The following is a 21439-nucleotide window of genomic DNA, read 5'->3' on the forward strand; positions in this document are numbered from 1 at the left end:
TGCTTTTAGCACTGGTAAGTTCCAAATAGGTTAGTGACCCCTGATCGAATCTTTGGTGGACCGCGTTTTTGGTACTTTAGTCCTTTAGTGGGGGCTTAGCCTGACTTAATCCACCTCTTGGCACCACCAATTCACAACTAAAGAAATGATAAATATACAAAATTGCAATATGACAGCAGAGGTTCAGAAAATTTTTTTATTCAGTAACATGACAAAAAATCATTTTTGAAAATTTAATAAATCACACCATTAGCAAGCATAAAAAAAGCAAATTTAGGTTAAATCACTGATTCCCAACCAGTGTTCCATAGCACAAAGCAGACTGTGAGAAATTTAGCCAGTTTAACTAAATTAGTGCTTCTGATAGTGTTGAAGCCAGCAGAGAAAGTCTTGCTGGCCCTGACCACTCACCACTGGATGAATAAGAAAGAACAACAAATGCTATATGTAAATCAGATGTTCTTGTTTTTTTTAAATGTTGTTTTACGGGCGACGTCACAACAAACTTGTATAAAACCAAAGCCAACAATGATTTTGATGACGCTCCAGTTAAATGCTGGGAAAAAATCTAGTGTATTCTCAAAAGACACGCAGCAGGGACACTTAGTGGACAGTAGTGAGTACCACATGTGATATTGATAGCGTTATTTTATTTTTTTAGTTATTGGTGTTGCGTTGATTTAAAATGAAAGCACACATACATAAATAGTACGGAATAGACCCAAGTACTGCACAATGATAATTTTATTAACAATTTTATTTTTAAAATTTTATTCAAAACAAACATCCACTCTGTGCTTTCCTCCGTGCGTTACCATGACGACTGTTGCCCGGCTGTGAAGCTTGTGGATCTCCAAGCGAAGACGATGATGAACTAAAACAAGTCCGACATGGACGACAGCGTGCAACTTGGTGAAAGTGGGCCAGTTAAAAACGTGAGTCTTACTGTGGCTTCAGGGAAATAATCGTGGGTTTCTTTCGTCTGTCACATCGAAGCACTCTTGTTACGACTTAGCTAATGCTATTACTAGCCACGCAAGCCAGGTTGAGATAAAACGCCAGACATAAGTAGTATGTTAGTCAGTTCGTTTTTCATGCAGTGCAGCCCCTAATAACCAAGATGCAACGTCGTTTGTCTAGTTATGATAAACGGCAACTGGAAGACTGCGTTTGTTAAAAACTCGAAAGCTAAGCTAGCTATGCTCATATTGAACATTCCCAGTTGTCAACAGGAGACTGAAAGCGGTTAGTTTAAAAGTTGTTTTGCTAGTTTTTGGAGGACTGAGAAGTTCGCTCAGCTACTCAGCATTGTTGAATGCAAGTCAAAGATGTGTGAATAAAGTTATCTATCTATCTATCTATCTATCTATCTATCTATCTGTCTATCTATCTATCTATCTATGCCTCTCTCGCTCCCTCTCTTTTGTGCGTGTGCGTGCGTGTGGAAATGTTTTTTTTTTTTTTTTTACAAATACAGTTATGTCTTATCATACCAGTTTTACACAACTGGAACAACAAGATAAGTGGTTGTCTTGTTAGATGGAAATTCTTACTGTATCTTAGCAAATACTAATTTGAGTTCCCTGCCGTTATTTGCAGTTGGCTAAATCTGGCCGAAGAACCCGCCTCACAGCAGACCAGTCACTTGGAGATGCCCGCAACTCCAGGAAGTCCTCCACGTCTGTTTCTGCCGGAGAAGTATGTGATCTCATTCGATATGATGATTGCATATTATGCAGAAAGTAATTCTTGCAATAACCACAGAATGTATTATGTCCTGACTACATGCGTGAATCCAGGTTGACGATGAGGTAGGTTGCACGAACATTTTTGTGTGTTTTTTTTTTGTTTGTATTGCTTCGGTTGCAAACACTCCACAATCAGCTTTATACCACACCACAGTGTCATTCAAGAGTCATCTTAAAAGTCCACTTCAGCTGCTTGGTTTGATACTTTTCCCATTCAAAATTCTTTTGCTTATGTAAAATTATAATATACCACTTAAAGAACAGCTGAACATAAATGGTATAAAGGTTTAATGGAGTGATTTGCTTCCCTTTTGTATGGTTCAGTTCCTGTATTCTTTCTTGAGCAGATATCAAATGCTCCGAAACCCTAGCTATTAGTTGTCCTCTTTGAGTTTACCATTACATGTTTTGACGTGTTCTCATGCAGGATTTAAGACATGGTTATACTGTACATTCACACACAGAACCTTCTAGTTGTATTCTTGTATATTGGTGGAAAAACAAACAAAAAACTTATGTATTACCTGCACACTTCACAACAAAAACAATCAAGCATTTTTATTCTCAAATTCAAAGTCCCGTGGAAACTGGAAGGTAGAATTTTCTGGAACAATATGCCTTGATAGTGGCACAAAATATAGTCTTAGAACATGCATGTTATGTTAATGAAGGCTATGTATTAATAAAACGTTGTGGAAAACATTGATTTCACAAGCAACAAAGTGATGGTCAACTGGTAAATTAAATAAATTAGATACATTTACAAAGGTTTCGGGAAAAAAACCTTTCTGCAGTGCACCTGAACATTTTAGCAGTCTCTGTAACAATTTTACCAGGGATGTCTCACCTCAGAACATTGGTATTTAATGATGCAAAAAATGTGTCTAAATATAGGACAGAAATATGCAAGACAAGTCACAGCAGCACCCACTGTTAAAAGAGAGCAATTCCTATCACTTCATCGCTGGCATTTTTGGAATCAGTCACGTCGCCTGGATTGGTAAATTGTCATGCAGCCAGCACTCCCCAAGCAGAAACATCCCGGCAATGCTGTCGCTTTAGGCTAATCTTCCCAAATTAGGCCAACTTCCTCAATGCGGGGACCAATATTCTCGCGCCCCCTCTGACCCGCTCTGTAAACGCAATACATTTTTCCAGCGTGCTGTGGGTTTATTTACAGTCACCGTTTATCAAGCCTGGCCTCTTCCGCCTGAAATACCCAACTGATTGGTCACATTCCTGGCATCCTTTTAAACAAAGACGCCACTGCCTTTTGGGCTCATACAGTTTGGACACTACAAATTCTTTGCCCTGGAGACCATCACGCAATCCTAATTTAGAAACCATGAGGGCTTAGCTAATTGCTTCAACAGCCCTAACATATTTGGTCATGAGCAACTGGAGGCACAGTAATGTGTGACATTCACATATTTTTTGTTTAGTGATATCCAGAGAATTTAGTAGTACTAATTTAATAGTAGTAGCAGTAATAGTAGCAGTAGTTTATTTGGTCAATTTAAATCAGCAGCCAAAAAAACAAATTCACCTATAAACCAAACAATAGACCAAAAGATCTAGACTGAAGCCAAAGCTTAAACTGTCTACCCTTTTCACATAATATCAAAATATCAGACTATCGTGAACTGTACATACACATACTGTACACACATATATATTAGGGCTGCGCAATATATTGACAAAAAATATTGATATCTCGATAATGCCCTATGCAACATGGATATCGCAAAGACATGCAATAATTTTCTTACGGAATTGTATGTTTTTATCTGAATTTGACCAGTCATATGCAAACTTAAATGTGCATCGTCACCCAATAGCTGAACATTATCTTGGGGAATTACAATTAATTGGCTAAGAACACATTTTGCCGTATTGAAATAAAACGTGCTTCTTTCATTAGATAATAAAAATGTCATTTCTTTAGGTACATGTTAAATATTGAAATAATATCGATATAGTAAACATCCATATCGAACATCGGATGTTTTTTTTCAATAGCGTGTAGAGCTAATATACATACATACACCCCCCCCACACACACACTTATGTGCACACACTCAAAGATGTACATATATAGACATTTATATATTTTAGTCCTTAATTTGCAATGCTTATATAACTACACTACCTTTTTCTAGCTATTTATAACCACATTTTTGTACATGTTTTTGAAGATCTTTATTGAATTCTGCAAGGTTTATTATCCTGATTGCCCTCTTCTGTAAAATAAGATCATTCGTTACTGGTTCAAGAATTCAAGGTACCTAATGGTTTGAAATGCAGTGGAATCCCCCCAAAATGCAGAACATTTCTAAAGGCAAACAATTTGGAGTCCACTCAACATTATCTGGAAACGTAGGCCTTAGATGTCAAACAAAACTTGGTGTTCATCAGCAAATCTGGTGAGTGTTTACCTTAATGGCCAACCAAAGGATTCATCTCAGAATGCAAGTGTATTTTGCTGTTTTGTGCTTTTATGTAAAGTGACATATTTTGAAAGTATATGCCCCCCTACCCCATTATAATGTTGATTATCAATTTTTTGAAAAGTACACAACACAGCACCCACTAAACTGAACACCGTCTGTCCACACACTTTCCCCTATAAAACGCCACTCGGTCTCATAAAGCAAACACCTTCCTGTTCCCTCTCCATTATGTGTTTATCAGGTGGCGAAGTTTTACTTGAGGTTTATCATATTGTACAGTGGATACGTTTTATAAAGGGATAGGCGAATAATCACTTTTAGCGATTAATTTGAGATTATCAGGACATTTAAAAAAATATATATATTTTTAAGAAGCTTTTGTAGGGCAAAGGGCATGTGTGCTGATGAGCACTGCTTCCTCTAACAAAAATGGCTACAAAGAGAGAGGAGCTAGTTTACAAAAGTCATTGTTGCCGATTGAGCTATTTGAGAAAAAAACAAAATGCACTAAAGCCTAAACTTGTTTTAAATAATGTCATCGTCATTTGCTTTTACTAACTTATCAAGTGGTGTGTGGGCTCCCTTCCTCATCCTGTGCCCAACAGTGACGTCCAGATTTATAAATAGCTTGGGCAAAGGGGGCCAGCCATGAAAAATTATTTCCTATTTCATCATAAATGAAAAAAATTCTTCATGAGCACTTTGTCCTCTGCAGACTCAATTTGGTAATGAGAAATGTTGTGGCCTTTTTTTTTTTTTTTTTTTCCACATTCATTTGTCTCGTGCCCCTGCTCGTGAGCTCGGAGGAATGCATTCATTCAAGGGCAGTTCTCAGGGTCCTTCTCTCAGGATCAAGATGCATACTTGCTTTACTATTTTCAGAATCAAAGAACGATAGGGAGAAGGTCATTTTTTTCCCTGTTAATCTATTTTAAGGTTAGACTTACATCGGGTGCTGTGCTGTTCCCACACTCTGCGCTCCATATGTTGTGGTCTTCGACATGAGGCCGTTCAAAAGTAAATGAATGCAGCTTAACTATTCAAGTGCACTCGTGCTTATCGTATCCTCAGAACAACATTTCAATTAAGTTCCTAGGTCTGTTCTGTTTCACTGGTGGACATCTGGATTCTGTGTTGCAGACAAGCGCTCCCCCTACTGGCAGTACTGGGAAACCTTTGTTTGCCTCTTAGTTTGGACATGCAATGCAGGTCATTCAGAAAATGTCTCTGCACTGGTCAGCAGCCAATCGCAGGGCTCATGCAGTGGATATAAAAAGTCTGCACACCCCTGGTCAAACGCCATAAATAGATAAATACATTTAAAGTGATGAGATCAAGATAACACCCCCCCCCCCCAAAAAAAAATACACCTTTTAATGTGACTTTGAACCTGTGCATATCAATTGAGTTTTATTGAATCATTTTGGGCCGGCACGGTTAGGACTGGTTGGCACGTACGCCTCACAGTTCAGAGGTCGTGGGTTCGATTCCGGCTCCGGCCTTCCTGTGTGGAGTTTGCATGTTCTCCCCGTGCCTGCGTGGGTTTTCTCTGGGTACTGCCGTTTCCTCCCACATTCCCCAAAAAATGAAAAGCATGCATGGTAGGTTAATTGATCACTCTAAATTGCCCTGCTACTTCTTGTCGCATAAGGAATACCTTAGCCTACCGTGAAGCATGGTGCTGGTAGCATCATGCGTTGGGACTGTTTTTCTTCAGCTCTAACCAGGAACTTAGACAAGATGCAAGGAATTATGAACAGTTTGAAAGAGCAGTCAGTGTCTGAGTCCTGATCCAATACCTCTGCAAAACAATGAAGTCGAAAAGGAAGACCACATCCAAATTGTCTCGGTTATCTTAATTTTTAAAAGTATGAATAAAGGCATCCCAAGATGATAACTTTGTATATGGCTGTAAATCAGCAGTAGTTCAAATCAAGTAAAGAACTAAAATATTTTAGTGTTGACTTTATAAATAAAGAACATTTGAAAATCCAATCTTTTTCAGCCAATACTGATCAGCTGAAAATCATGTGCTTGGCCCCGATTTCGGATCATGCCGATCGGATTGGGACAACCCTACTTTCAATTATGGCAGGTGTGTGCTAACTCCAATTTAACATGAGTTTAAATGTGACTGCTTAGTTCAGAACACAGCTCCCTCCCAGTTTTAGGAGGGTGTGCAAACTTGTGCAACCACATTATTTCAGTTTGTTTATTTTTACTTCCCCTCTTGAAAATAGTAAACGATTATCTTCTAGTCACATTAATGGTGTAAAAAGTACCAAGATGATTTATTTACTTGATCTTTGAACAGGGTGTGTAGACTTTTTATATCCACTGTGTCAGCTGTGTAAATAACCATTCACACTCACACCTATGGACAATTTAATAGTCTTCATGAACACATAAATACATTAAATTGTCATGGCAGTTTAAAGGCCCGAAACTAAAATAGGAGTTTTTAATAAATCTCTCTTGTTGTTTAATTTTCTTCCTTGAGGGCCCCCCTCCCAAACCACCCAGGAGGCAAGGCGGCTGGGCAGAAGAAAGCTCCGGATCCGGTCCTGGCAAGTACGTCTCTTCGCCTTCTCTCTCCATTGCCCACTCCGGAGGCAGCGAGCTGTGTTGCATTGCACGTTATTAATGGACTCTGATTCTGTGGAACAAGTTTATTTATCAGTGCATATTTGGGCCCGGAGCTGTGAATCAACAAGGTTAGAGCGAGCCTGTCTGAGCGGGCCGTTCTCCATTTGTCTTCATCTGCTAGCAAGGTGGTAATTGACATGGTTAATACATCAGCCACAGGAGGGCACTGTTAGCCAGCCGGTCCCTCCATCGCAGAGATTCCACTTTATCACCCTATGTGAGCTGCTGTACATGGGGAGCAGCACAACATGGACACAGTCATTAAATATTTAGGGCAGAGCAACCCATGTTCATGTGTCATATTGGTGGGGTACCTGCCATGTAAGTTGTACAGTTTTCTTTAGAAACGATAACACAAGAACTTTGAGGCGATCCGTCATTTGCGCCATTTACTGCGCCGTCAGTGAAAGCAGGCCAACCAGCAAAGTCCATGGCCCTTCCCTCCTCTTACCAGAAGGTCAGCGTGTCGCTTGTCTGCATTTTTTGTAACCCAACTTGATTCCCAGCCTCAAAGCCATTGAAATACAGGAGGTGTAAAGGGGTTTTGCACGTGCATTGATCCCCTCTGAAACAAAGTAAGTAATGGCCCCCCCTGGAGCCAGCAAGGACTTTTCCCTTCAATGTCACCCCTCATGCTCAATCACCGCCGCCCTCCTCCCACTAATCCCAGCGCAGAAATCCCGGGATTTGTCGATCTATCACTTCTAATTGACACTAAATGATCTGTCAGTTTATTGATGAACCTTTGAAACCAGGTTGTCACAATATATTTTATCCCTAACAACTTTTTTCCAGACAGTTTTACCATGTCTATCGCTTTGCCTTACATGAGTCTTAATCAAGGAGCCAGTAATGTGTCTTAAGTGTGGAAGCTGCACCGCCCCCGTCCAGACAGGACACAGTCCAAGGGCAGGCAGGTACATGAAGCTCTCTGCTCTTCTCTGCCCTGCCTGGTTGGACATCTGCTTCCTCATTGTTGGCGTTGTCATGTCAGGAGACAAATCAAATAGTTACGAAATCTGGTAAATTGTAGTAAATAATGACTTGATACATTCATAACGGCTGTAGGATGCTTAGATTGTAATATTGAAGTCACTCTGTGTGTGTTCGATTCACGTTCACAGTAACATGACGTGTGCATGTGCACGCATCTATTAGGTTCTCAGTGAGGACTTTATCGGTGGCGGTGAGCTTTACTTTCAGAATAAATGAAAAATGAATATAAATGCTTTATGTTGCTGATAACAGCAAAATAAAATGAGACCAAAGGTTATTCCTGTTGACACATAAATTGCGCATCTGTGTTAATCAGATTTCTATTTAATTGTCTTGCGACATAACAGCTCTGACATGGTTTACGAATTAAGGCCAATGCGTACAAAGCACAAAGCTGTGCATGGATTGTAATTGTTGACAGCCTGCAAATATTTCAAGTGAAATCAAGCACAGACTGTGTCAATTTTGCAACCAATAGGGGGCACTATGTAACCAAAGAAACAAACAAACATGAAAAGACTTACTGATCTTTCCTAATGAAGATAGGTTAAACCCCATAAAAAATATTGAATGTATTGTTTTCCATTACATATTTTTCTGAGTGGATGTGATTTCTACGTGTGTTGAGAGCTCGTGTTGAAAATAACAGCTGTTACTAAAACAGTGTTTTCGTTTTTTGCACTGCGTAGTCCCAGAAAAATCTTACAAGATTGCAAATGGTCCATGCACTGGTCAAATTGATGTGCTTCACATAAGTAAAAATGCAACATTCAAAAGCATTTACAAAGAAAATATTTAAAGACATTTAGCTTACTAAAATAACGTTCAGTGCAATAACCAGATTTGGGAAAAATAGATGTTTAAAAATGCTTTAAAAAGACCTTAATAATGCTAGGTATGGGGGTGGGGGAGGAAGCAGTTTTTAACCTGGATTTAAAAGCATTTACACTACACTGGGGCTGACTGCAGCATAATTCAGCAGGAGATCTGGTAGAGAAATGCAGTTAACACGACTTTCGCCCACCACGCTGAGAGCAGAATTACTATCATAAGATACATATGAAGACTGGTATTTTACAGAAGAAAATAAATGATACTCGTTAAATGACCAGTGCCTTACAATTTGTTGTTCTTTCTGCATGCGCACAGATCTTCAAGAAGAGCTGCTGCAGACGACCTGGAAGAGTAAGCTGACTCAGCCACAGCATCACCCAAACTTCAAAGTACTTTTGTAGCTGCTGATTGAATTCAATGACAGTTGCATTTTTGTGTCTGGATAAACATAGGGTCTTGATATGTAAATGTCCCCCGCGCAGCAAAGTGGAATTGGCGCTCGGTGAGACTGTCCTTGGTTGCACCTAATCCTTACCTTCCAAGAACAATCACTTAACATGATTGAAAAAAACAGCATGACTGAGTTGTCATCACTTTTATTGCTGTGAGGAGCCAAGCTCTGCTGTTATTCTTGGAATAACAGTGAAGCTGTGACTAGAATAGACTTGGTCATGTGGAGAGCAGGTAGGGGATGCATGCAGGCATCTATTTTTGAGGCATCATGGCAGCTGGCGCTCTCTATTAAAGCGGTTTAAGGTAGATTGGCCCGGTTAGCAGCCGAAGCAAACACGATTCCCCGCCTCTGTCTATACTGTCTTGTCTTTGTAATGTTAAAAGCAAAAAGAACTCTTTAGGTCCTCTTGGGACCAATCCTTTGCAGGGCAGCTAATTTGGTCACCCAGAGTGAATCTCATAGTAGCACCAAGCCTTGCAAGTTTCCCATCTTCTATGAAGGGAAGGTAGCAAAACCAAGCAACCAAGTCTCCCTCCCTTTAAGATGACCTCACTATTTAGGCCGCATTTAGAAAGTATTCAATAATGAATACTCTCACGCTCTCTGTTTCCACAGCCGCCGGCTGAGACCACAAACTCCCCAAGGATCAGATGATGATGGAGGTAAGTGCCCCTTTACAGTCCCCCACTCTGTGTCTCTCCTCGCGGGCAGATAGGAACCCTCTGGTGCCTCCCCAGCACATTTATTCTGAGCTATAGTGCAGATAAGCAGGCCGTCAAGATTGGAGCTGGCGACATTTCTCCTTGGATGCTATGTGAATGCAGAGCACTGACTCTGACCACCGACGCCTTCTAAATAACCACTCACCTTTTGATAAACATGAACATGTTCATTAAGCAAGATTAGATCCCTATTTGCCACAGAATTGTGTTGAGGGAATTCGGTGGGTGCCCCTCCCCCCGCAATCCCAAGAGCGACACAGTTAATCACCGCACACACACACACACACACGCACGCACACACACACAAGCGATCTCGTAGGAACATTTCTGCTTTGACAGACTCACCTGAGGGTCCAATTCTGTGCACAACAAACAATGTCTGGGCTGAGCTGTGAAATGACTGAAAAGCCCTGCAACAAATAACTGGCCCCTTTATTTGTGCAAAAGGAGCATGTCAAATAGGGCAAATTTACCAGAACAAAACAGATTTGACCACACTGATGGAGCTATAGAGATTCCGTTATGGCATTTAAGTAAAAATACATTACACATTCTCAAGATGGATCCCGAAAGGAAAATTAGTTGAATCTTCACAAGGAAAATTAGTTGAATTCAGTATATGCATCTAATAACTACCAATATATGATAGTTGGTAGTTATTAGAATTTAACATTTTGGCCATGTTTAGAGTCGCTCCCTGTCCACTACAAGGGTTAGCAACCTTTTTGAAAGTGAGAGCTACTTCTTGGTTACTAATGAATGTAAATGACTCCCAGTTTGATGCACTCTTCTGAAATAACAAATTTGCTCAAATTGCCTTTAATTCAAAGTTATTATTAATGTCGTTATGACTTTGGGCTTGCCCTGTCTTCGATATGATTAATGATATTCAAAAAGACTGATCATGTTCATGATTTCTCACAATAATTATCAACAATGCTTTAACAAGGTTATGAAACTAGTAAATCAATATGCAAGACTTTATGGGCTCTAGTTTGGGGAATAGCATGACTCTTGCGTGGCGCATGGCATAACTGCGCTGGAGGCGAGTTAGACCCACTGTTGGTAATTTCGCAGTTGAATGCAGGCTAGCGGATCTGAGAAAGGGAGGTCTTCTGCGCCACTGTGGGAGTGATCACAGCCGACTTCAGTCATGGCCAATCAAAGCGGCTCCTGTTATTCCCTTTTAAATGTGGTGCGCTAGTTACGCACAGACTCTCTCGACATGGCGGAGCGCAGACTCAAAACAGTGGCTTGTAAAATTTGTCAAAATTATTTGAATCAGTATGAATGACCTCACATATGGCCTGTGTTCACAAGCGAAAAATGGTCAATTTTTCCCAAATTGAAGAGTTTCAGTTCTCTTGCGCTTATGCCAGCAGAAAGAAGATTTCACTGTGTAGAGGGAGCTCTTAAAATGGAACCAGAGGCAGGGGCATTGGAAATTACAGTGCTCAGGGGTATTGAGATAGCCCCTACGATCTTGATTATGTCCATGACGCTTATCCCATGTGCCCAATGGCTACTAGCTGGGAGAAAGAGGGGAGCCCAGGTCGTGGCTCCCATCGCCCCATCAGCTGCCCGATAGCAGCGCTACTACAAACACAATCATCTGTTTCATGTCTCACTGTCTTACACTGAACCACCGATGTGTTGAATATCATCCCATAACCCTTTTCAAAATGGATTTTACGCCTAGCCGATCATTTGACTGGACCCCTATGTCCGTTATAAGAGGCCCGACCGATGTGGCGAGACGTCCTGTTCAAAGTCGCTGACGGGTGTGCGCCTGCCAGAAGGTCTACATTCACCGTAAATGATCCCGTCCTACATGCTTCAGCGAAGACGGTGATCATGTAAAAAGGATCTGCTCGGGCTGCTAGCCCCGATGTGATGCATGTCGAGGTCCAGGCGAGGTTGTGTGTATTTTTTTACAGTTGCGGGCGTGGCGGACGGCGGAGAGGAAAGGGCTCCTCATGATGGCGCTTGCCTGGGCTCTTGTCCTACTTGACCTCCACTCTAGATTGGACGTGCAGCTCATTTCCAAATGTTGTCTGTTTTCAGTGTATATCACATATTGGACGGACAACAGTATGCATTTCTGGCTGAAGTGGTGTCAAAAGTGGGTGTGGAAAGAAAGACAGGCCAGGATGCTATTTGTAAGGAGCCGGATGGCGAGGCTTTTTGATGTCATTGCACTAAGACCATTAAATTTGATTGGGGGTCCAGGGGGGACGGATTCTGCTGAACGCTGTGCTTTGTAAATGAGAGGACAAAGTGTCACCGGGGCCTCATGAATATGAAATACCCGCGCCTGCATTTATTTGGATATCAGAAACACAGATGAATCTTGTCAGCGGATAAACGAGCGTGGCATTTTTAATTTAGTTTAATTAAAAAAAGGGAAAGAAGAAATTATCAAGGGGGTGGAGGCATTCTCTTAACTACCCGAAAAGTTGACAAAGAAACTTCTGAAGTTGTCCTCAGAATTATTCATGTGTGAAATATGATCACAATCAAAACCGTTTGCTTTCGGTTTGTTTTCGGAGTTGATCTGAAGCTGCTGCGACATACACGCCAAGATACTTCCTCACGTCCGAGGATGCACACTTCCATCTCCTGCTGTTTAGCTCATCTATTGACTTTGCCCTCAGGCTACAGTACTGTGGCTGGAGATTACCGACAGCCCTATTTGCGCAGTCCAACTCAACATTTGTCTGTCACCATGTGGCTGTTACTCTCATGCTTGTCCCTGTCACTGCGTTACTCTCATGCTTGTCCCTGTCACTGCAACACTCTGCTGCAGTGCTAATAAGCATTTGGAGTCTCATGGCCCATCCGGACAAAACAATTTGTACATTTCCTAGAGACGTCACCGGGGTTGAAAGTGAGAGACACAGGAAGCACTGACTGCCACATACTGTACAATCCATCAGCCTTAGCATGTGCTACACCTGCACAATCTATTTAGCTCCAATGGATGTAAGTGTCTGCTTGGACAGTGATGTTCCATTTTTAAGCTAGCATTATGTTGAGTTTTGTAGTTTGCATTGGTGTGGAACTGCAGTGCCCCAACCATTGAGGTGTTCCTAATATTTTGGTTACTGATCTTTATCCGCATGAGTGTGTCAAAATGAGAAAATGCTGCGGCGTTCTAGGTGAGTGGTTGTGAGTCAGTCGCTGGGCACATTCAAATCACCGTTCACATTCACACTTATGGACAATCTAAAGTCTTCAATGAAGCTAACATGCATGTTTTTTCAATGTGGGAGGGAGCTGGTGTACAGCACTTATAAAAAAATGGTGCAGGTGTATGTAATGTGATGAGTTTAAAAGAATGAATAAAAATTACATACAGTGGAACATGGATTCATCAGAACCGGAGCCACTGAAAATAGTTTCCTGTTTACACCTTTCAAAGTCTGTTAGTTCCAGAACTGGCCGCATCAACAGACAAGAGTCTGGTCACGTGTTTGCCGTCAAAAACAATGCATGTACATTACAAGTCAAAAAATTGAAAACATCCTCTAATCCAGCCTTTTTTCATTCTTGGAAAAATTCCTGAATTGTAGATCAATACTTATATCATCAACATTATTCATAAAATATTTGGTAAAGAAAAAAGCATTAATCAAAATAGTTTAATTCTTCAAAGTAGGCACCTTTTGCCCAGATAACAGCTTTGCTCATCTTGGTTGTTCTCAGTCAACTTCATGATGTGGATAATTCTTTATGATGTGGACTGACTTTCAGTTCACAGCTATACCAAAATTTAATAACTTGAATTCCTTGACCTCCTTTGAGACCATTTGAGTTTGAAGGTGTTTCCAAACTTTTGACTGGTACCATATATAGCGGCCATGTTAGCAGGGGTTGCTGTCCCATCACAGGTAATTCAAAGCGTGGACATTAGCTTAGCATCGTAATAAGGACGCAGCTCGAAAGGAGTGTGTCGTTTCTACTTTTATTTATTTATTTTTTGACACATCAATCAAACATGCTAATTTTGATACAGTACACAATTGTTGTTTTTTGTAAAGCCCTTATCTATGTCGTCCAATCATAACAGAGGTGAGAAAAAGAAGTGCTAACACCACTAGAGTAGTGGTCGGATCGAGTGAGTCAGTCTCATGGGATTGACAATAATCATTTTGTACTGTAATTGTGTGTTTTTAGGCCACAAAAAAAGTACTTGGACTTAACGGACCCCTTGCCTCAATTAGTCTGTCAAATGGAAGTTCCACTGTATATTATAACACCAATTAACAAATTAACCTTTTGATAATACAAGCGCAGGCATTTCAACAGCTCATTTCCATCTTGTCTTTCTGTATGTCTCATTATCTCCACTCATATGCTCCTGCCCCAAAAAATGTCTGAGCGGAACGCTGTGAAAGTTTGCCTTGTCCTTCTTGGGAGTGGAGCCATCCTCACTCCTGTTGCGTTTTGCCAATTAAAGCGGGTTCCCACTGTTTGAGCAGCGGGCTGGCGGCTCTCTGCGCCGCAGCCCCTGCCAGGCCTCGCGGTGACATCCGACCCCACACAGATGGGCTCGCGAGCAAACACTCTTGCATGTGGCTGGAGCCCGCCCCAGTCGGAGTGGCAGAGTGGACGCGGAGGTCGGCCCGCCGGCCACCGCGGGTCCTCGGGGTGGGCAGCGCTGACAGGGCCCAAATGCTAAGGTAGCGGGGGGCGCTTACTGGGGAGCCCCTGGCCAGAGCCCCTCTCACAGCGGGAAGAGCTGCCGCCTCGACTGCTGAATATTCATAGCCGCATGGCTATTGTGACAGGGCCGCTCTTCTGAGAGGGAGAAAGGGAGGGGAGGAAGTGCCACGCTGACACGCACTTCCAAAATAAATACATTTATTTGTATTCATTTAAAGACGCTTTTGTTGTTTTGTGTTTTTTGAGATATTCCAGTCATTCCAGATTTGGATGAAGTGCAGGAAGAAGACCTCAACATGCAAGTAGCAGCTCCACCGAGGTAGGCCCGCAGACCAAGTTTGCCTCCCGTCCACATACAGGTCACGAGTGAAGTGGCTTACTCTGAACAATGAGATGATCACCTGTCCTCCACACTCGCCATTGCCACCGAGCGTGTCACTCGATCTGGCTGCGATGGTGGAATAACCGTTGGGTGTGATTGATGCAACTGTGTTACCCGGGTCCTTACCAAACGGCTCCTTTGATTTACAGGGCAGTGAGATGCACGTCGACATGTGTCGAATATGTTGCGAGGCTATGACAGCGATGGAGGTTATTAGGCTGGGGCTCGCTCTCCGTGCGAGATAATATCCACATTGAACTCATTGCAGGGGCAATGTAGCGTGTAATGTGCATTAAGTAGGACTGGCATGCGCTGCTAGGCCCCGGCCACTTTCCGAGCCCCCTCACTTAATTCCGACCCGCAGATAAGCAGCTGGGTTTCAGTTTGAGGCGTTTACCAGTTGGCAACCGTCTCCTGATTTCTGCTTGAAGTCTCCACACCCAACAACAACTTCTCCCCTCTGCTTCCAACTCTTGTTTTGCATGAAGTTGATTGAAATTGAATTCTTGGTGAAATTGTCTTTATGTCCTGTAATTAGCGTTCAAGTCAACCGGGTGATGACCTACAGAGACCTGGACAATGATCTGAAATATTACTCTGCATTCCAGACTCTCGTAAGTCAACATCTTAAATGTATCTATATAGCTTTTCTATTATTACAGGGTTGCTGCAAAAATGCTTAAAAGGCATTGAATCCATGAATCTATGAACAAGGTCTTAATTAATTGGCATCAAAATATCTTAAATCAACCTTTCAAAAGTCTTAAAGAATTAACACATGATAAGTAGGATTTTATGATGGTAAATAGTTTCAACAGCTCAAAATGATTTGGCATTCTCAAAAAAAGTAAAATACCAAACGCCTCAAGCAACAAAACTGCTGAAGTTTTAGTCTGGACTCTCAAGAGCAGATGCACGTCATTTATGGACTGTATCAACTTTGGACAGCCTGGGGTATTGGTAGCATTGTGAAGGTGTCTTAAATGTAACTTCAAATGGAAATAAAAAGTCGTAAAAACGAAGTTGCCATAAGCTGTAGCAACCCTGTTTTATCTTGACTTGTCAGGGCAATTTTCTGTTGTACATCCTTTACTGGATTGTTTCTTCAGGATGGAGAGATTGACTTGAAGCTTCTCACAAAGGTTTTAGCACCAGAGCAGGAGGTGAAGGAGGTGAGTGATTTTTTATTTATTTTTTTTTATTTTTAGTAAATATTACCTCTGAGCTCCCACTAAAGAACTATCCAGCTGTTGTCCACCTGCCTCCCAGGTAATCAAGATTTATGATGTGTACATGAACAGCCTCATCTTCCCTCATTCTCCTCATCTTGTCTTTCTTGTTGCACCTCTTGTCTGCCCCCAATTCTTCTTGGGCTGCTCCGCAGGAAGATGTGCTCTGGGACTGGGATCATCTGTTTACAGAGGTGTCCTCGGAGCTGCTCATGGAATGGGATCAAGGAGAGAGCGACGAGCAGGCTTCATAACCTGCAAATTGAGCACAAAGTCTGGACTGAATATCCTCCAGTGGGAACTGAAAAAAAAAAAAACAGCGACATGAATCGTACTCACTTTTTAGCTACAGTGTGATCTAGAATGTTTACTTTATTTCTTGTGGATATAAATGTTGTACAGATTGTCTTGCATTTTCTACATAAAGTTCACTACCAAGTGAACACTGCTAGGTTTTTCTCTCACTGACTCGTGTATGTTTTGGGAGTTTCCAAAAAATAAGTTACAAAAGGTCTGTTCGGGAAAAAAAAAAAAAAAGAAAAAAGTCCTCTCTACTACCATCATTATCAACAGCCTCATACAAGTCCAAGGTTGATAATCAGCTAAGCTGAAATCCAGTTGATTGTGTTCAAATTAACATTCTTCATTAAGGCCCACAACCTTATTGTTATTGACTGTGCCATTGACTTTATCTTGCAACTCTTCGATAGGAGCAACCCTTTCTTCACTATTATCTCAAATGCATTGAACACAGTTCCTATTGACACCAGGTGGATTAGCATACATTATACCTTTATATTGGATGAACAGGAATAGATGTAAGTTGGCTCCTGTTCAAACTGCTCTTTAAAGTGGAAAAAAGGATAGAATGAGGACAGCGCAGGTTCAAGGACATCGTTTGCTACGACACGTTCGTGCTGAATTCGTGTAATTCATCAAATGCATTGCGTACTGCGTGTTGAACATGAGCTGGCCCGTGTCTATCAGCATTCAGTTTAGTCTGGTGTTGGTTCATGTGTGTGAATTTCAATGCAGGCCTCCCAACGTGCGTGCACGTCTATTAGGGAAACAGTTGTAACATTTACAGATTGTGATTAGGTTTATTTCTGAGACACGGGGCGCTCTCGTGACATTTGAAAATACACAGCAAAAGACCTCAAGGACGCACAGTCTATGCATCTAACAGCTCAATCACTGCCCATCAATACTTGATTCTTATTTTTTTTCCCGTTAGGCCTTGGATCTGCCTCATCAAGTGTAACTACTCCGGATGAAGCTATCACGCAGGATATTTGTGCTCTGAATATTTATACGCCGTGGAATACTTGAGCTGAAATGCAGTGAGTATTTGCCTATTAGACTTACAAACGCTCGCTCTTGCCACCTCCACAATTGGCTCATTTTGCCAGACTTAATGAATTCTGCCCATATGTCCTGAGCAGCTGCTATGTTGCCCCTTCCTCCCGCCCCCGCCGAGCTGCGAAGTGCCCATCCATGTAGAGACAACCTCTAGCTGTCTCTCTGGAGAAGGCTAAGCCTGCCACTCCTACGCTGGCAGCCGGCTGCTGCTGTCAGAGGTGGACCGCGGCCACGGCGAGGGCTCAGATTAGGGCCCGGTGGTCGCGGGTTGCGGCCCGCCTCCAATGACTGCTGCGAACATTGGTGGATCAGAGAGGGGATTATAGAGAGGAAGAGGATGGGGGCGAGTGGGGGTTGCAGAGATGCCGTTTGGCATGTGCTCTCATCCAGGTTCTCAAAGTGACCTCGCTACTGCCTCATCCTGATGCTCTCCTTTATTCTCCCCATGTTGCTTATTATCTACAGTGTATTGGGATGCCGCGGCAGGACTCGGAATGACCTCCTCTTGTCTGGGTGCAGTGAATTCAATCACATCAAAACAACAATATTTCTTGTGAGGGAGACGGCAGTTATGGCAGAAGCTTTCGGATGAACACGGTGTCACTTGTAGGTGAAGCGAGGCTGAGGCCACGTTGATCATCGCGCGGTAGCAGGCGGACCGCACATACAGGTTTAGGGTGTCATTAGTTTTTTTCCCCTGTCATATTTCTATTAAAATAATGGAGCCGTTATTGCTGGAAACACTTGCAATACCCCAATGCAGGCTTCTGTTGTTCCCCGAATGTTAGTCTACTGTTTCAAATATAGTATTAAAGTGAGGAACTTCTTGAGAAGAGATTCTCTCGAGTTCAGTGTGAATGGATTAAAAAAAAGTCTACACACCTGTGTTGAAATGCCAGATTTTTGTGATATAAAAATGAGACCAAGATGAATAAGTTTTTCAACCATTAAGGTGACCTTATAAGTAGGATTTATCTATATTGCATTAAGAATCGGCCCCTTGCGGCTAAAGGCAGAGGGGGCGTTGCCACTGTTCCTGACAACTTTTGTTCAGTTTTTGACGAAAACACTTATCAGTGTGTGTTTTATGCTAGGATCCCAATATGGAGTAATGAGAGCCTCTAAAAGAACGAACTTCACTGTTTGGATCGACCATTCAGACTATATTACCTTTGTGTCAAGAATCGTGACTTCCGGAGGTTAGGTTTACATTTTGCAGCAATGTTTTTCCTGATGGGCTTTGCTTTCTTTTCATTGTTGATGGTTCTGACAACATGATGCAGGTGAATGTCACTCAGAGATATACAGTGTACCTTATAAGAGAAAATTTATAATTGCATTCTTACTGATGAAATACTACACTGTGGCATTTTTGCCATAGCAACAGAAAATAATGTATTCAAGTTAGGCGTGTTTAGTGAGTGGCAACGCAAGATGGCCGCCAGTGGGTTCAGTTCACACTACAGTGAGTAAGTAGCATTGTTAATAGTCTATTGATATATGTCTGTGCCTATAACCTGCACAATTTAATAAAAAAAAAAAAAAAAAGATTCAGCACACAACCACCTCGATTTGAAATTCCCCCGATTAACCCAAAATATATCGCAGCTGTTTTTCTCGCAGAAGTCTGAGGATTTTGTGCTAGCAATATTTTGAACTGCTTTCAAAGCTTTCAAAGTCCCCATTTCCAGATGAAGAAAAACAGCCCCAAAACATGATGCTGCCTCTGCATGCTTCATTGTACTTAGAGTGTTCTTTTGGTGGTGGGCAGAGTTGTGTTTTAGCCTGACATACTTTTTAGGAATTATGGCTGTAAAGATCAGCCTTGGTTTCATCTGACCATAACACCTTTTTCCACTTGTGTTTGGGAAAATGCATAAATTCTGAACAGTTAAAAAAATAGCAGCCATTGTTAGCACAAAACATTCTGCTCAAAAGCAAAAAAAAAAGTTAGGAATAGCCTACTAGAACAGCTGAATTTTTGTACTATTTGTGTCCACTGTAGCCTACATGTGTTGTCAATTATTGAAAAACAAGTGTCAAAGCAGCCATAACAACATTTGCTATGCATGGAAACCTCATTTATTTTAAAATGCATGCACTTTTATCCATATTTAACTTTAATCCCATCTAAGATTTGGTAAATTTTCATCCACATAGACAGTCATTTCTCATGGATTTTGCCAAAAACATCTATTTGGTACTTAGTGGAACTGACGTGACCTAAAAAAACCCAACAAAGCCTCATATTTGTTTTACTTCCTCTTATTATATAGCTTTTGCTCGCATATTTTAAGATTGAGTGCTAATTGTCAGGCTAGAATAGAATTAATATGCTTTGAGCTCTGCTTAATATGCCGTAGTGTTGACAGAAGTTTATGTATCCTATCTACTCTCAATATCTGGCTTCCATATGGGCCAAAAGCAATACGCCGTTCTGTAATTAAAGAAAATGGGGAGATTTAGTGATTGTTGGGGCCCCTCGGATACAGAGTGAGGGGTGAGGACAGACACGCGAAAGCTTGTCCAATATTAGGACCAGTTCTATTGCATCAAGGGCCACGCGCTGGTCACAAGTTCCCTGTCAGTGACCCGGCCAGCACGACATCACTCAGACACTCGGAACCGGCCAAAGCGTCAGTCTGTCAAGAAGCCATGATTAGTAGTCTAAAAAAGCCAAGAATGCACGCTTTAGGATGTCAACCCTTTGTACAGACTGTAAAATTAATACATGGAGGCTCAATGTGGATTATGAGGAATAATACACCGTAAAATGCTGAACTTGTCTGATTTGGGGTTGAATAGTAATTTAAGTTGGAACAACTTTAAAATATATATTATTGACATTTATGGCAACAATATTAGCACAACAAAATAAGCAAGTTTGCTCAAAAACAATTTGCTGTTGTTTTTCCTTATGTCAGTACAAGGGACAACAGTTCTGTAAACTCTTATTTCTTTTCTGAGAAATGCGAGAAAACCAATTTTCACAACTGCAAAACTCATAATATTTAGTTGATTTGCCGAATTTAAAATTTAATTGAAGTCTGTTGCCTTGAAATTTTGAGTTCTCACAACTTTTTTTTTTTTTTTTTTCAAATAAACAGTGTAGTTATTATTGTATTGATAAGGACGTTATGTTCTACGCGAGGGGCGACCAAGATGGCGCTCTCAGAAGACGCGTTTTTCTAAGCTCTGCTACCAACGTTATTTCTTTTATGGTAAATTGATATGGAAAGTCTGCCTCTGGAAAAATAGGGCACTGAATGTGTACTCTTTAAGACTGTGAGAGAAGAAGTGAGCAAAATGCTGGGTTCGGGAGCTGATAAAAGGAAAACGCGTGCTGGTAATGAGAAGGCCGTGACAATTTACCGTGAAGAAATTTTAGCTAATGCTAATAGCAATATTCTCATGGACAATTATCATGACTATATAATGAAAGATTTGTCACTGAAGGTAATGGATGAAGACGGGTTTACTGAGGTACCAATTACCCCAAGTAAGTCACCTCCATCAAAAAAAGGCAAACGCGACACCATCTGTGCTGTTATCAAAAGTACCAACAGTGACGCTCCGGGTATCGCTGCTCTTGCAAGAGTTGATCAACACTAAATCCGACAAGCTGGAGTCATTGATTCAAGAAAACAAAGCTGCAATTATGGACATGAAGAAAAAGATCCACTCCATCTGCGATGAAGTTAACTCAATGAAAGGTAAAGTTACTCAAGGTGAGCAGCTTTATGAAAAAGAGAAAAAACGTGCTGATAATTTGGAAGCAAGAATTGTTGACATGGAAAGATACTCTCGGCGCTGAAATCTACGACTCAACGGCATATCGGAATCAATAGGGGATCAACAGTTACGTGTGGAAGTGATCAAGATTTGCCAGGCTGTCTCACCAGAAGATAAAAAGCGTCTGCCAGACATGATCAACACCGTCCACCGCCTTGGCTC

The 21439-nt window shown here is 41.5% G+C and overlaps 1 protein-coding gene across 1 annotated transcript; it reads left to right on the forward strand.

The window, feature by feature from the left end:
- The first annotated feature begins 804 nt into the window (after positions 1 to 804).
- Positions 805 to 16577, forward strand: ift43 (intraflagellar transport 43 homolog (Chlamydomonas)). The gene is made up of 9 exons (XM_086048781.1): positions 805 to 935; positions 1600 to 1698; positions 6699 to 6769; positions 8990 to 9025; positions 9744 to 9790; positions 14762 to 14834; positions 15436 to 15511; positions 16007 to 16069; positions 16282 to 16577. Exons 1-9 carry the CDS (start codon positions 891 to 893, stop codon positions 16378 to 16380), a joined length of 609 nt encoding a protein of 202 aa, XP_085904907.1. The 5' UTR covers positions 805 to 890; the 3' UTR covers positions 16381 to 16577.
- Positions 16578 to 21439: the final 4862 nt, after the last annotated feature.

Source organism: Filicampus tigris, chromosome 13 (assembly GCF_054856515.1).
Source record: "Filicampus tigris isolate MCC_2025a chromosome 13, RoL_Ftig_1.0, whole genome shotgun sequence".
Classification (NCBI taxonomy): Eukaryota; Metazoa; Chordata; class Actinopteri; order Syngnathiformes; family Syngnathidae; genus Filicampus; species Filicampus tigris.